At 41.2% G+C, this 15696-nt stretch overlaps 1 protein-coding gene across 1 annotated transcript in view; it reads right to left on the bottom strand.

Annotated features, from left to right (window-relative positions):
- LRP8 (LDL receptor related protein 8) overlaps positions 1-15696 on the bottom strand; it is a 67977-nt gene that overhangs the window by 33989 nt on the left and 18292 nt on the right. Inside the window, exon 4 of the mRNA XM_029959751.1 lies at positions 4046-4174. Coding sequence (XP_029815611.1) covers positions 4046-4174 — 129 coding nt within the window. The remainder of the gene's footprint in view (positions 1-4045; positions 4175-15696) is intronic.

Below are 15696 nucleotides of genomic sequence, written 5' to 3'. Positions count from 1 at the left end.
TACCTACCTACGTGCAAGGATTAATACCTGCAATTAATCCCTAGTGCAATCACAGACAAATCTGGATCCCTAATCACTGCTGCTTCATCCACTGCAGGTTCAAGAACTTACAGTTGCCATTGCTTCCTTGGAAAATTCTCCCACAGGGGGAAAATCACACCATTTTTTCTCCTTGTTCATGGGTGAACAACACCTAAAAAGTGCCTTACTGTCCATTGGCAGTGGCTTCCCAGCACTAGGATGGGGCCAGTGCCCAGACTACTGATGAAAATAGTTGCTTTCCTAGTCCTGGTACCAGACCAGGCCTAAGAGGCCATCAAAGGCTGTTTTACACACCTCTGTGGAGGTTTTCATTTTAATAGATTTCATCTATTCAATTGTTGTTCATGGCAAACAGGACTCCTATTTCAGATGAATTCAGTCTGCTTGGCTTACTCCTAAGCCAGCTTTTTATAGGGATGGATTGTACAGGGGGACATGAGCAACTCAAAAGAAACATTTGACTCATTTGTTGTTTGAGATGATGCATTTTTTCCCAGCATACCTGAGTTCAAGTAAGGCCAAAGCTTCCTAACTGCAGCTGAACCCTTTGCCTAAAGGGAGTTACAGGACAGCATAAAGACTGCAAAATCTCTCCTCCTGTGAAGAAAGATATTCTGAGCACTGCTCTGACAAGCCCTTTTCAGATCACAGGGTGCTAATGGAAACAGCAAGTCTTCAACAGTGACTAAAAGCAAAGGAGAGAGATGCAGAGCACCACATTGTTTCCATTTATGCAAGACAATGCACCAAAAATGTGGCTGATACAAAGCACAAAGGAGAACCCAACCCAAACAGAGCATTCTCTCATTCAAATTCTACACTTCTATACCCGAATTTCTGAACAGCTGCCTTCTCCCTCCAGCTGGCTGTGCCAGTGTTTACACTGGATAAATTTCACACTGATTCAAAAAGCAATTACATCATTCTGAGAAGAAAAATCCACCAAAAATTATCAAATCCAGAACAGTATCTGAAAAGCAAACTGCTGGAGGAGGAAGAACCATGATGCACTTGCACTGTCCTGTATTTTGGATGATTCTACTACAATAATAATTTTCCTCTCCTGAAGTAGATCCTCCCTTAACATGGACTGTGAACATTCTGACACAGGGACCTGCATATCCTCAGCACAACCAAGCCTTGCTCCTGTATCTGGATATAATATTTTTAGTGGTACAAATTACTAGTGCAGAAATGCAGGCTCGAGTATATTCATAAACTCTGTACTGAGTCCTTCCGAAGAGTTATAATTCTAAGTCAGTCATTCCTATCAATAAAAAGGAGTATCCATAGATAAAGTATGTTTCAAATGTCACACAAGGTTAAAGTAATAGCTTTATTACCATGGATTTAGAAAGAGCTTAGGGGTTTTCTTCTGGGTGCCCTCACTCACAATATCTTCAAGTCATCACCCACTTGATTATTGCACATGCAGGCTCTCACCACTGAAATTATTCTGAGCACAAATAAATTCCCTTCCAAACATTTATCTAGCAAGATGTGTTATTTATAGACAAGTTGGTCAGCTCTGTGAGAGTGCAGCCTCAGCTATGACAGGGTGCTCTGCTCCAAGGGGCTGTGGGTGACAGGGCTGAGGCTTCTTTTAAAATGAGAACAAAAACATGAATGCAGAGATTAAAACGACAAAACAAAGCAAAAGAAGAGGTCTGAACTGGTCAGGATACTGTGTGCTGCTGAGATAAGAGAAAACAGAGAAAGGAGGATTCTAAACAGAGAAGAAACAGGAATGTTAACAGAGTATCAGTGGGTAGGCTTAGTGAGGTTTATCAGCTTTGGATAAAAGAGAGGATAGCTATCAATCCTCCACAAGCTCTCCGAGTTTAAACTGCTAACACATTTGTTCTCATCCATGAGGAAAAGACCTTAATTTGACAAGCAACCTCCCTGAAATGCTCCCACTACAGCCATTCAGCAGCACCTCCTGCTTCCTTCTCAGAGTTTAATGTCCCTGAGCGTGCTGAGCCGAGATCTTAGGGCTGAAAGCTTTGATGTTTGCACCCACCCAGGATGCTCCACATTTGCCTGTCAGTGCCCTTCTGCCTGGTCCTCTTGCCAGAGAACAGCCCATCCCACACTGAGACTCAGCAGATTCCCAGTGTGCTCCCACCAAGGAGGTGCCCTATGAGGGTACAACAGTCATTAGGAACTAATGAAAGCTACTAATTCATTTCTCTCGAGTTACCCAACAACCATCAGAAGATGCTAATTTGTCCTTGGATTAAATTTCCATTTTAAGAACCTGCACAGGCACTAAAACTGTGGAAGATAAGACCAGAGATGCTGAAACATCCAGAACAGAAACACTCATGGATTTCCAAATCCATTAACAGCATCATTACACTGAAATTATGTGGTGTTCAGAACACATTTACATTCATTTGGGGAGTTACCTAAAGCCTTGAAAAAAAGTTCAAAGCAATTTCTAGTAGATTTTTGTTATAAATGAAAGACTCCATAAGACAACTCCTACTGGTGTGAGCAGCAGCAGCATTAAATTAGGGGAGGCAGCCACCAGTCTAAAAATTGTTCTAATTTCACTAACTCATATTGGGAAAAAATTAATTTTTTCAATAACAGTTACAATTATCTTCTGAACTTGCCTCTAATTCAAGCCTCCCATTCAAAGAAAAAAAATCATATGCTATAGAGAGAACACTTAAAGAGTTTCACACAGAAAACAAGTAAAAAGGAAAAAGTAAAACAAGGACAAAGAAAAATATTTTTACAATGAGTGCTAAACTGTGGAACAGAAAGTAAAAGAGTAAAAAATTAAAAGCTTTGTTAAGATTTTTTTTTTTATAAAGTTGACTGCAAAGAAATAAATTTATCCAGAGCATTTTACTCAGAACACAGAATGTTCATGTAAAACATATTTTGTTATACAACTTCAACAAAAGGATATAATGTGGATTATGAACTGGTTAGGTATTAGAGCCCAAAATTCAGTTTTCAAATGAAGAAACATGAATGTGTTTGCATGTAACCATTCAACCCTTTCTCCAGTAATCTGGAGAACACCAGAAATATTGATGGATGGATAAATACACAGAAAATTAGAGAGCTTCTTAACAGCCTGGGATCGTTTGCATACAAGGAATTTAGTAAGAACAGAATTAGGAACGGTATTAGAGAGGTGATTTTACTTCTGCACAGACTGGTAAGACTGATATTCCCTAAATTCTGGAGGTCTGTATAAAAAGAAAGTTTGAAAATCAACTGGAATATCAAAGGAAGCCACAAAAATGAGTCAAGCATTCATTCAAAAGAAAATATTTGACAACAAGAAGCATAAAGAACTAAATATGTTTAGTCTATCAAAAAGACAGTTTGAGAAATGGCTTGATTACAGTGTAGGAGTTTTCACAGAGTGCAAGCACTGTTAAAGAGCTCTTTCATGCAGCAGAGAAAGGCCTAATAAAAGGCAATGGCCATTTAAGGACTGAATTTCAAACAGTCACGGTGCACAGTATGTCATTCTCTCTGTCCAGCGGAACCAACGAGCCATCAATAAAGGAATGTCCAGGCCTGTCTATTCTATTCCAGCAGAGGCCTCAGCCTGTAGGGCCACACTCTGCAGGGAGAAGGACACGGTGTTAAGCTGCTGGGCTACCCCAGAGGAAGGTTTGAACACTGTATTTAAGTCCTTTCCACATCTTCTGGGTATTAACCCTGATAATCATGTTCCAAACTGACTAAACATATTCTGCTACTGCAGTGAAAGAATACTTAATTCTCAATACTCAATATACTGAATACTTTATTCTCCACAGAGTTCACTCATTCTCCAGCCAACTCCAACTGGAGAATCCTTCTTTCTGCTCTTTTTCTAAAATTCACTACTTAGCACTGCAAGTGTAGAGAGAAAAAAAACTGTTGGCAGGAAAAGTCATCCCTTTACATTCAATTTGTAACAGTCACTATAGAACTTTTATGGTCCTAAATGGAGAAGCTGCATATGTATTAAAGTATTCCTCTAACTCACCAGGAGTGCAGCCAGCCTCATCAATACCACTTTCACAATCCTTCTGCCCATCACATCTCCAGGACGACGGGATACACTTGTTGCTTAAGTCTCCACAGCTGATTTTTTCAGATGGACATACTTGCTTGGCTGGGAGGATTAAGAAAAAAAAGAAAAAAAGAAAAAAACAGAAGTTAAACACAATTCTAAACATTGCTAACATGGTATGAACACACCAGCACCCTGCACACAGCAGCAGCAGTATTGGATAAATGACTCTGAAAATATCACCTCAAATTAAGACAGGAAAAAGGAATTGCCTAATTTTAGTATAAGGGCGTACTTATATGTTTGGTAATGCAAATTTAAGGATCTGGGCAGATTATGGTCAGTAAACCTGAGGAAAAAGTGGAAAGCACAAGTATGAACCCACATGTTAAACAAACTTAGCTGAAAGTGTGTAAATTAAAGACGACTCTGATCTAAGACATGGAGACATGGGAAGACCTGCAGAAGCAAAAACCCCAGCACATGTAAGAACACAACTATGAAAAAAAAAATCTGCCAGATTTATCTGGAACCAACTAAGCTGTGAAGCTCATTCTCTTACAACTAGTTTGCATTGCTAAAATTCCTTTTTTCCCCCCCTTCATACTGGTGTAAAGAGCAACAGATCTACATTTATTGTGACAAGGCTGCTGAAATGAAAAATATTTCACAGTTTAAACAATTGCTTAGCATTCTGGAATCATCATCCAGATTGGTAGGATTTGCTTATTAAACAACAATTTTTCTCTCAAAAAATTACATGTTTTCAAATAGTTCTTCCATTGGTAATAATTATGATAATGCTGCAGGCCTACTGAAAGGGGATGAACCTAAATTCTAAATTAAAATTTTCACATTACCCTGTTAAAGGTATTTATGCAAAGACAATCAGCTTCCCAAGTGCTGAGTGAGAGAGGAGGAAAATTATACCTCTCCCTTTCCACCTGCACAAGAAGGCTGCGAAAGGGCATCTTACAGCCCCAAAGCATCAGTCAGCCACTTGGAGAGCAGTGCCATTTAATCCCAGGATTTCTCTGTCTTAGCACCTTCGAGTGCTACAAGAAGCTGTTTTGAGAAGCTGTGGGCAACCAATACTTCAAGACAAATTAGGTCCTGCCACAGATAGACAGTTAATAACAGATGTAATGAAGTTTTACAACCCTGAGGCATGACAGCATTTCTGTTGAAATTTGCTCGGTGCATGCCTAAATAACATTTATGAATGTTGCATGATTACAGGGGGGAGGAAAAAAAGGGATCCTTGCTTAGGCTTTCTGATTATTTTTCCAGCAGGTGAGGAAAAAAAACCATCTCACCAGGATCAGTGTATCTGCCAGCTCAGATCACTGCCCTGCTACAGGCCAGGACCCACATCCCACATTTTCCCCTCAGCCCCAGTCCCTTTAAGCTGCAGGTTTATAGTGCACAGCTGCAGGGACACTTGGTGACACTGAGCTCTGTGTCCTTCCACAGAAGTCAGACAGCACCTCTGAAAACCAGGTCACCTGTCAGCTGTGCCAAATGGTGTAAAACGAGGTGTTTGCCCTCACCCTCGAGGAGGCCGGTGAGGCCTCACAGCAGCAGAGCTCTCCCCAGAGCTGTGTGCCAGGGTGAGCCATCCTTGAATAGGACCAAGCAATTCATGGATAAGAAAGAAAAAATTCTGTGGCAGCTGATTGGCAACCAGCAGTCCCCTTAAACGTGAAAAAAGTGGAGCTAAAATGGTCCACTTGGCCTAGGCATCCCACAGCCCCTCAGCATGATGGGATCACCCCAAAAACACCGCTTCTGCCAGCCTTACCCGGCCCTCACACGCAGGGCTGTAAGCCTGCAGAATGTTGTGCTGGAAAACATAAATCTGCAGCCAAATCACTGTAATTTTATTTTTTCTAAGCCTCCATAGAGAGACACACAAGAGACTGCACTCCAGCAGAATGAGGCCAGGGAGGGAAGGGCTGGAGGACTCACCTTGCTGCCATCAGCCCCTCTGAGGAGAAAGGGGGCAACTCTGAGGAGAAAGGGGGCAATGTCTGGCAAAGGGACCAGGATATATATGTGCTGCCACGTGTATGAGGCAGCACAGGAGGCCTGGGGGGATGAAAGGCACACTGCCTTGCTGTGGGGAGGGGAATTCAACCCCATCAGCAGGGGCTGCCTCGTTTTTCTGAGGCAGCATCAGTGAAAAAAGGGCTTTTTGCCACAAACATCATACAGAGGGACACCGTGTCTAAAGTCTCCAAAAAGTTTGTCCCCTGACTGCATTCAGGAACAAGGTCTGGATTGGACTGGCATACCGGGAAAGCTGGGAGACCAAAAAAGTCACGGAGACATTTGTTAAATAGGTTATTGGCTCACATCTCAAAAAAATTGTTCTAGTTCTTCTTGCTCAGGCTGTGGTGAAGGAAAGGAAAGTTTGTTTCGATGCCAAGTAGGATCAGTTTTTTCATCCTCATAATAAATCTCCATTCAGAACTAAGTGGGTCAAGACAGGTGAGAACACATTCTACACATCTGATTTTGAAGAAGGTGAAATATAATTATAAAATGGTATTATCACACAGTGGGATCATTAACCAGGAAAAAGGTTATTTATTGGTCACATAAATATGGGCATTACTTTTGCTTGGCTGCTTTGGGCAGATGCTTAATAACTTTGGGAAGTTGAAAGGTTTGGAAAGGTATAGGCAGAAGACTCCTTTTTTATGGAAAGCAATCTCTCTGTTAATCATCTCCCTGACAGAGTAATTATAGACATTTAAGATCTGTAAATCAAAGCCTGAACTTTCAGGGATGCAGCAACAGAAGCTGCTGTTGGTCACAGTTCATCAAATCTTTGCATTCCAGTGGTTTCTGTACCCAAGCAATTGTTGCATGGAAGTCAATGACTTGTAAGCACAGGCAGGTAACAGATAAAGCATCTTGCATAAAACTCAAAACATAATTTTGGTAAAAATACATCTATTTTTCAGCAAGTTGGGTTTTTTCCTCCCCTCTCAACCGAGATGCTGCAGCAATGCAAGTGGAGTCAATGTTGCTGTCCACACTAGGAAACAGGCTTTTAGCAACTGCAATCCAGACTCAACATTCCTGTTTCTGTGCTCTGCTTACACAAACCCAGGCCTTTTGTGCTGACGTGACCAAAATGTTTACTTCCTACTTCCCTCTTCATCCTCCCAGGAAGGAAAGGGTTAGTGCTACGTGTGATGGGGAGTGCTCTTCCCCTGGATATATTCTGGACCAATGTTATAGCAAGATCTGCCTTTTCAGAAAAGCACCATTAAACAACTTGGTTGAAATGTCAGACACATCAAGACCAATTTATCACAATGAACTGCAAATGCCAAGGATGGACAACAATGGTTTATTTATAAGGAGACAAGAGCAAAGAAGACAAGAAGGTTCCATTTACTCACTACCACCAATAGCACATTCTTCTTTTTCTTTATAGGAGGCTACAAAGTCTTTCAGAGAACCATAGAGCCTAACTGGCGCCCCACTGTTTGCTTCCTCTTGTGCCACTGCTGTGCTTTTCAGGCTCCGGACATCATGTATATTCAAGAAAGCCCAAGAAAACAAAATTGATTTACTTTCAGAAGACCATTTGTCAGGTTCTCACCAAACAGGTACTCTAAGAGCATACACAAAATGCAATTAAGCAGCTTCTACTGGTGGGAAACCCACAAGACTTTTCATCAGCAGACTGAAAAGAATGCCCTTTGTGGAAATACATCATCTTACAGGTCTGAACAGCTTCTCTATCTCTGGTGAAATAACTCCCCATCCTCTCCAGACTGCCCCTTGTGTTTTTCCCAGGTTCTTCAGAAGAAAAATTCCAACCCAAAACTTTTTTCTACAACATAGAAAATGCCATAATAAAATGGTTTCTTTAATTCCTGCCATGCCAATAAACCGTTCCTGCAAAATTTCCACCTTTACTATGGAACTTAAAATTCCTACCTCCCTCTTTCCTGCAACAGTCAGCCTTCTTTTAAAGGAATGTTTTTTAACAAGGACCTTCCCTCCTCAAATATTGCCCTGTCATAGCTGGCAGTCCTATTTCAGACATGTACCAAGAACAAAATAAGTGTTCATACCTGTCCAAGTACAGGACTAGACCCTCTATGTTTCCAGACAAAACAAGCAAAACTGTTAAAAGGGAGGGAGCTGACAGGCAGAGATTGCTTAGGGGAATTCAGAACACAGAGTTCCTAATTACTGAAGATTTTTGATTCAGAAAAGCATCTCAGTCACAAGTCTGAATATATAGTTCTCCATATATGTATGTGTGTATGAATGTACATCCCAGGCTACACTCACTGCTGACTTACATCTCAAACTTTCCCATTGACGTATTTAAGGTGCATAAGAAACACTTTAAAATCTGTCCTGTGATGTGAATTGCTATCACAGCAGAAGGTGTGTCTGCACTGGTATTTTCCTTCCCCTGCCTCCTCTCCCACCTCAGGGTGGGTGCTGGGAACACTGGCTGCTACTTGTTCACCCACCACTTCACTCTGCAGCTCAGGACAGGTTGCTGTTGCTTTAGTTTACTGCCCTTAGCCCTTCAAGATACATCAGATCTAGCAACACACACAGGCCAAATACGTTATGGGGAATGCCAACCAAAGAATTGTTCCCACAAAGGTCTGGAGCTGCAGGGAGCTCTCCCTTCTGTCACGTGAACCAACACACTAAAGCATCAGCCTGCTGGGATGGCAAGACTTTGGTGAACTTGCAGCTTCAACTAAAGCCAGTGCCACTGCATCCATTTGGTTTGCTCACCACATCTGTGTGACACACACACTTGACACCATAGAGAAAGTAAAGGCAACTTTACATTTCCAGCTGAAGCCAGCCCAGGCCAAAACAAATGTCATGATTAGAGGTTTAAGTGAATTAAGATTACAGCACTTGGACTTGGAATGAGACCAAACCCCCACAAACAGTGCCTTTGTTGACAAAGGCAGTGACCTTCTGCTGAGCACAGGATGGTCTGTGCTGGTCAGAACTGGGGCATGCTGGCAACCCTGATTCCCAGGACATGGGAGCTTGGATTGCTGCTACCTGACTCTACATTTTTGAGTGTGTAAGTACACACTTGCCATAACTCCTTGTGGGAGCATGCAAAGGCAGAGAAATCATGAAAATTTAGTCTTACTGCACAAAAAGATAATTAACCTATAGGCACCACCTTTAAACTTTCAGCAAAAATTACTAGAAACAACTCAAAAGACAGACTAGAAAAGGCTACTAAGAATCTGTACTGTAAAAAGTCAAGGACTGTATTAACTATTTATCAGGTGTATCAACTGTTATCTCCTATGGTGTGATTTGTTTGATGGTGACTTATGTCCAGAAGTTCCCAGGGGAACAGAAAAGGATTTTCACAGATTTCACCCCATTGCACTGCATAGTACAGCCCTTATTAATTCTTGTGTGCTTCTAAGAAAGGCTTCTTTACAACAGCATGGTTTGGGAGTCTTTGATGAGCCTCCAACTCCTCTACCTAGAAACTGGAGGGAGAAAATAAGCTTAGTGTACAAAGGGTTCAGCGTGTCTAAAAGAGATAGCATGCACCCTGCTTTTGAGCAGATTATCACGTTGGTGATTATCACCTCTGACATCAGAGTGAAATCATCAGGAATTCGAAATCCCAGGATTAATTGTAATTACTGAAATACAGACTTTCTGACAGAGTAACAGTGAGGTAGCTTTCACAGGAAAAGCTGTGTTTCAAACGCAGACACTACAAACAACCTGAATAAAGAAAATGATTCTCAGGTATAAGGCCAATAGGTTTAACAGGTAGTATAAACTCGATTTGAGTACAGGGCAAGAGGAAAGACAAATGGCATCAGGTTTTATATTAATGAATAACTAAGCTTCATATCTCATGACTTGAATCATCTACATGGGTCAGGAAGCGATTCTTCACCGAAGTTCAAAGCTATCCTGACACACTTACAGTTTATTTGTAAACTTCTGCCAGAATACTGAATATTGGCACAGCCCAAAATAGCACGCTGGACAGAAAGGACTAGTACTCCTGAGCTTTCAGTGCATTGCTTTTCCTTAGATTTCTGACTGCTATCTCTTACTCATCCACTTCAAAATTCAAAACTACCATCAAACTTGGCTATGCAAAGCATTTCCTTCCCTCAGTCTGACTGGCAGGACTTCAGCTGATTTTGTCTTTCTGTAAACACAGCAAATGCTCACTTGCTGCAATCATCTGAGCACGTCTCACCTAATTCATCTCAGAGTTTGTGAGATACAGTTTTGATGGCACTTCTGTTCTCTTCCTGATACGCCCAATAGGCCCTGTTGCTGCGAAATAAAGTCCTTAAACTCAAGTGACTTGGCTCATTTTGGGTAAATCCAAGTCTGTGTTAATGGTCCTTGGTAAATGGGAGGTCAAACTGGATGATTACATGATTCTCCTTGGTCTCAAACTATAGGAAAATTGTGATGCTTTCAGCAGGAATCAGGAAGCTTTTTAACTGCCTTTAACCCATCCTCATGGTCATACTTGTGAAGTTTCAGAGTTTACAAACTAAGACCAGATGTTTAAGAGCAGTCAGCTGAGCCTCATTAAATTTCAATTTAGTAACTGTCCAGCACTTGTAAAACAACAGTGTTTTACTGGTGTTTGTAGAATACACAGTGACATTCCCACACTGTCAAGTCTGGTTGTGCACAGAGAGACCAGTTTCTAAGAGATCATGACAGGTTATTAGGCATGAGAAAGATGTACGTGATACAGAAGGGTTTTATGCTCCCAAACAAACTACATTTCATATACCTGCCATTGCACACATGAGAATTCAAGAAAACATTGTAAAGGTTTATTCCCTACATGCCCAAACACCTTGAGACCAAAGTTTCCTTCCCAGAGGACACTTGCCATGTCCACACAGAGGGTTGGCAATTCCTCAACAAGGTCAGTACTTGGACTGTCTTGGCTTTGTACTCCCCCCAGCCCACCTTTGTGTGATCAGTAGTACTCTGATATCTCTTGGATATCTCAGTTAAATGCCCCTAAGCATTGATATGGTCAGCGATGAATGAATCCTTTAATAAACGTGAATGAGACATAACCCTGGGATTCCAATCTTTACTAGCATTTTATAGAGATTCTGGACAATGTTAACATACCCAACAACTATGACCAGCACCCTGCTTGTTGCAGAGCTGAAGGGCAAGACTCCCCGAGACAAGGTAGAAAAGGCAAACAACAGAAACTCCTCGATGGAAGAGGAAAATCTGTTATTTACCCTGGACTTAATATGGAAAAGTGTTCAAAACTCTAACATGGTCCCTCCTCATGAAATCACCAAACCTCTCTCTGCTCCACCTCTAAGCCAGGGCAGACCTTTGTCTTCAAGAGGAGTTGTGACACTATCAAAGTAAGAAATGAGAACAGCTGAAGATCCTGATCTTGGCTTAACTAAAGCAGCAATGTGCACTGCTGATCTCAAACAGTTTAATAATAAACTGACAGTTGACTTTGCTAGTTAGCAAATACCCAGGTCTGCCAGCAAAACCCAGGACTCAAAATTTTCTTTAGAGATAGTTTTCTAATACCAAAGCTATTAATTATTCCCTTTTGTAAGAGGCATTTTTCATTCTCAATCAAAAGCAAAGCTTTAAAAAAATGCCGGCAATGACATGGCTTTGTTTAAGAAGGTCAGATAAAATATTCCCCTTTTTTCTACCCTGAACACATCATCTTCTTTAAACTCTATTGTTTTTAGAGCTAGTTTGAAAGTGAGTGATGTGCAGCGTTGTCCTGCCAAACCTCCCATCCCACCACTGTCTACAGCAATTACCCTGTCAGTCTGTGTACACATTGCCTGCTGTAATGCAGTTCAGTCTCCCCTCCCTTCTGCATTAACAGTAATGGGGGAGGTCAGGGGGAAAAAATGAAAAAGGAAAACAAAACAAAACAAAAGGGTTTTGTCTCTCCTATAGCCCAGAAATCAAACAGAACTCAACCTCTGGCATGGTTCAGAGCAGAGCTCTGTTCCTCAACAGAGATCTTCCACCTCTGCTTGAATCTAGGGATGCCTACTGGGAAAAACTAACTCTGGCTACAGACAGCCTTTAAAAATCTACCCTGACCCACAGCGTTCCCCCCTGATTAGTGATGCGTGATGCTTTCAAGGCAATTCTGATTCAGGCAAGCCTTAGGAGAATAAAACACTGAAGGGTAACAGCTGACCCAGCACAGACTGGTACAGTTTAGCTGGGAATCAGCGAAGTTCAAACACAGACATGCTCTGGGAAGAAAGAAGAGTGTCAAGGAAGAAATGAGAGTCGGGAGGTTAAGGCGGCACAAGCTGGGCATGAATGGAAGTCAGCTAATTAACCCCGGGAAATGCAACTTATGAAAGGAAAACTTGTTCCCTGCCCCAGATCAGTGATTCCCGAGCCTTGTGGGCAAACAGATTTTTGAACAACTTTCCAACTTTCTCACGCAGCCCCACAGCTGACAAATTGAAGTGTTTAGCTCTGAATGAAGCCTCGGGGCCCACGCTGGCCTTGTGAGCCTTGATTCCCAGCTGAGAACAGCCCCAGCCCTCCTCTATCCAAGTGTGAATTGTTACAAGTCTTTTGTCATCTGTTCAGGTATCAGCCACGTGCCTAAGCACAGCCTAAATCCATTACCTGGGCATCCCATGGGCACACCAGAGCACACTCTCAAGCCTTGACTTACAAAGCCTGTCCCTCATGGTCTGACTTAGAAGAGACTGTGGCAAGAGCTGATCTCTACAGAAACACAGGTAAATAACATTATTCTCCTGATCTGTACTGATGCAGTAATGCTTCCTTCTTTATTCCTAGGCTCTTGGTCTAAATATGTTGCAGCTTTAACAACATCAACTTTCTGCACTAAAGATTCAGTGATAAAATACTCCAGATTGCAGCACACAATAAATCAATCATCCCTCCCTGTGTGGATTCGTAACTCAGCAGTTTGAAAGCATCTTGGAACGATTTCTGCAGAGATACTTTTAGATAAGAGACAAATTTACTTTTTATTGAATCAAACGTTATTTGAGTGGTTTTGATTTATAGATAAAATTGATGGAGTTTTCTAGAGTCTCTTCAAATCTGTGGCACTGTGACCCTGAACTGTTAAACATTAGTTTCTAAAAATAATTCATTCTATTCACTAGCAGTATTTCACTTAGTACAAGCCTAACAGAAATAATCACCTTGGTCGCTTGTCAAATTCTTATACAAGCAGCTGAGCAGAGCACCAGGACAGATTTATCTATTTTTCTTCCCATATATTAATTTCTAGAATTCCCCAAAATAGGCATACCAGAGTGCTCCATTTCTATTACAGCAAATCCAGAAACAAATTCCAGATGGCAGCTTATTTCATACATATTCTGGCATATTTATGCTCTTGACTTCTCTACTTCTTTGGAAGTAAATTAATGCTCAACTCAAAACTAGGTTTTTAAGCACAGTTTAAAAAAAATTCACCTGAATATATCACACCATTAACAAAAATCAATTACCAGATATAAGTCTGAACGTGAAGACTGGAAAGAACACAGTATTTTGAAAGTACTGGAAGTAATTACAAAAATCACTTTGGTTAGAGAAATGCTTCTGCAAAGGTGGCTCTGTTTTACAGGGTCAGTATAGAGACTGGATTTGAGAGTACCAGACAGGTCAAAGCAAACATCCAGAAGGATACTGGGACGGATCCTCTGTAATGATCCTCACAGTGTCCACACACTGTGCTCATTTAGCAACTACATAAGCCAAGAAATATGTGGGAGCAACTTCCAACTCCAGTTCACAGCAAGGCAACAAGGGAGTACTTAGCCTGTAAATTGGGATGTAAAATTTATATAGCTATTTATATATATATAAACTAGCAGAGAATAGATATGTAAACTGTATTATACAAATTTTCTTGTGACAGTTCCGGTCTCTCACTCTTATCACTTAGGCAATAACTAGGAAATCGTCAGATATTCCAGTACTATCCTGAAGATAAGCATAGTTTGCTATCTGATGAACTCCTAATGAACGTACTGCTAATTGCATAACCTTCCTTCAGTACAGGAACTTTTCTGTTCATCAAGGGCACAGATTAAACAGCTTCTTCGCTTTGGAGCATCCTTGTAATTAATAATATATTCTTCCCACTTCTAAATATAACCTATAATGAGATGCTTTTAAGAATCCAAGCTGCACCTTTCACCAAGTGCTTTTGATCAGCAGCAAACGAGGCAGAGCTTGCTCAGACAACAGAGCCTGCTTTAACTGTGGCTGTCACTTCCCAGCGGCCCGATCCTGAAAGGCTGCAAACCCACTTCAAACAAGTCACAGCAGCAAAACACACCAACAGCAGCAAACACCTTCCTCCAGCTCAAACACAGCGTCTCACTACCTCTGCAGATGTTCTGTGCACATCAGAGTGAAAAGAAGTATATATATAAGATATAGATAATATATATGATAGTGTTCACAGAGATATATTAGATAACTTCTGCTCAGTAAAGCACAATTAACCCCATGAAAACTCTGCCATCAATCACCCATCAGGTGGTGAGCTACTACATTGTGCAAAATTATGTTTTCCATCCATGTGACATGTCACCTCTCAGAGATTTCTCCTGATTTCCATTTGTTAAGGAAAGACAGATCTCCAAGGATCACAGAACAGAAAAAAAAGGTTTTGTGATACCTATGACTGTCTTTTGAGACATTTTGAAGAACTACTTTACACCGAGGGTGGCTGAGTATGGGAACAGGCTGCCCAGGGAGGTCACGGGGTCTCCCTCCTCTGGAGAAATTCCAAAGCCACCCTCATTGTGTTCTGTGTCACCTGCCTTGGTAGGTTGGACTGAATGATCTCCAAAGGTCCCATCCAACCCTAATAATTCTGTGATTCTGTCATCTTCAAATACTGATCCATGTTTGGGGAGGATGAGGGAGAGTGGCATTCCCTGACCCATGGAGTTTCCTTAACCAGGAAATGCTATTTTTGCACTGAAAATTCCTTCCCAGTGATCCAGATGCCCAACAAATTCCAAGAAGGAGTACCTCCCAGTGTCAGAGCTTACTGTGACTTGCAGCAACTGAGCAAATGACTTTACTTATAAACTGTGCAGCTTCACTCATGTCTGTTTGCACCAGCTGAGAGAACTGCTCATGTTTAAAAGCTACAGGACCACTAAAGGAACTCTTGCACAGCAAAAAGCTGTCTTTCTACATCAACACTGCATTTAAATAATAGCGTATCTTTAAGACAGGTATCTATTTTGATTTAAAGACTTTAGTTGGCAAAGATATCTAGACAAGAAGTTCACCTGTTTATTTGCCACTACTGTTAAGAGCTGTATCTTATCTCTAGTTCTCTTATCTAGTTTTGGCTTCTGTTCACTGGATCACAATGACTCAGCTGAAGAAACAACTGTGTGATAAAAACTATTCTCCAAGGAGACAGGTGTAAATTGATAAAGGCAACTCTCAACCCTCTCTTCAATAAATCAAATATCCTTCTAATAAAGTGTATTTTTCAACTGTATAACCATGTGAGCCTTGTAAGATTGTTCACAACCCTTTGTCTGTGTTGATTGTTCACAACCTTTTCACTT

The sequence above is a fragment of the Manacus vitellinus genome, unplaced genomic scaffold (assembly GCF_001715985.3).
Source record: "Manacus vitellinus isolate BGI_N305 unplaced genomic scaffold, ASM171598v3 scaffold_21_pilon, whole genome shotgun sequence".
Classification (NCBI taxonomy): Eukaryota; Metazoa; Chordata; class Aves; order Passeriformes; family Pipridae; genus Manacus; species Manacus vitellinus.
This window is presented reverse-complemented; position numbering and strand designations above follow the sequence as displayed.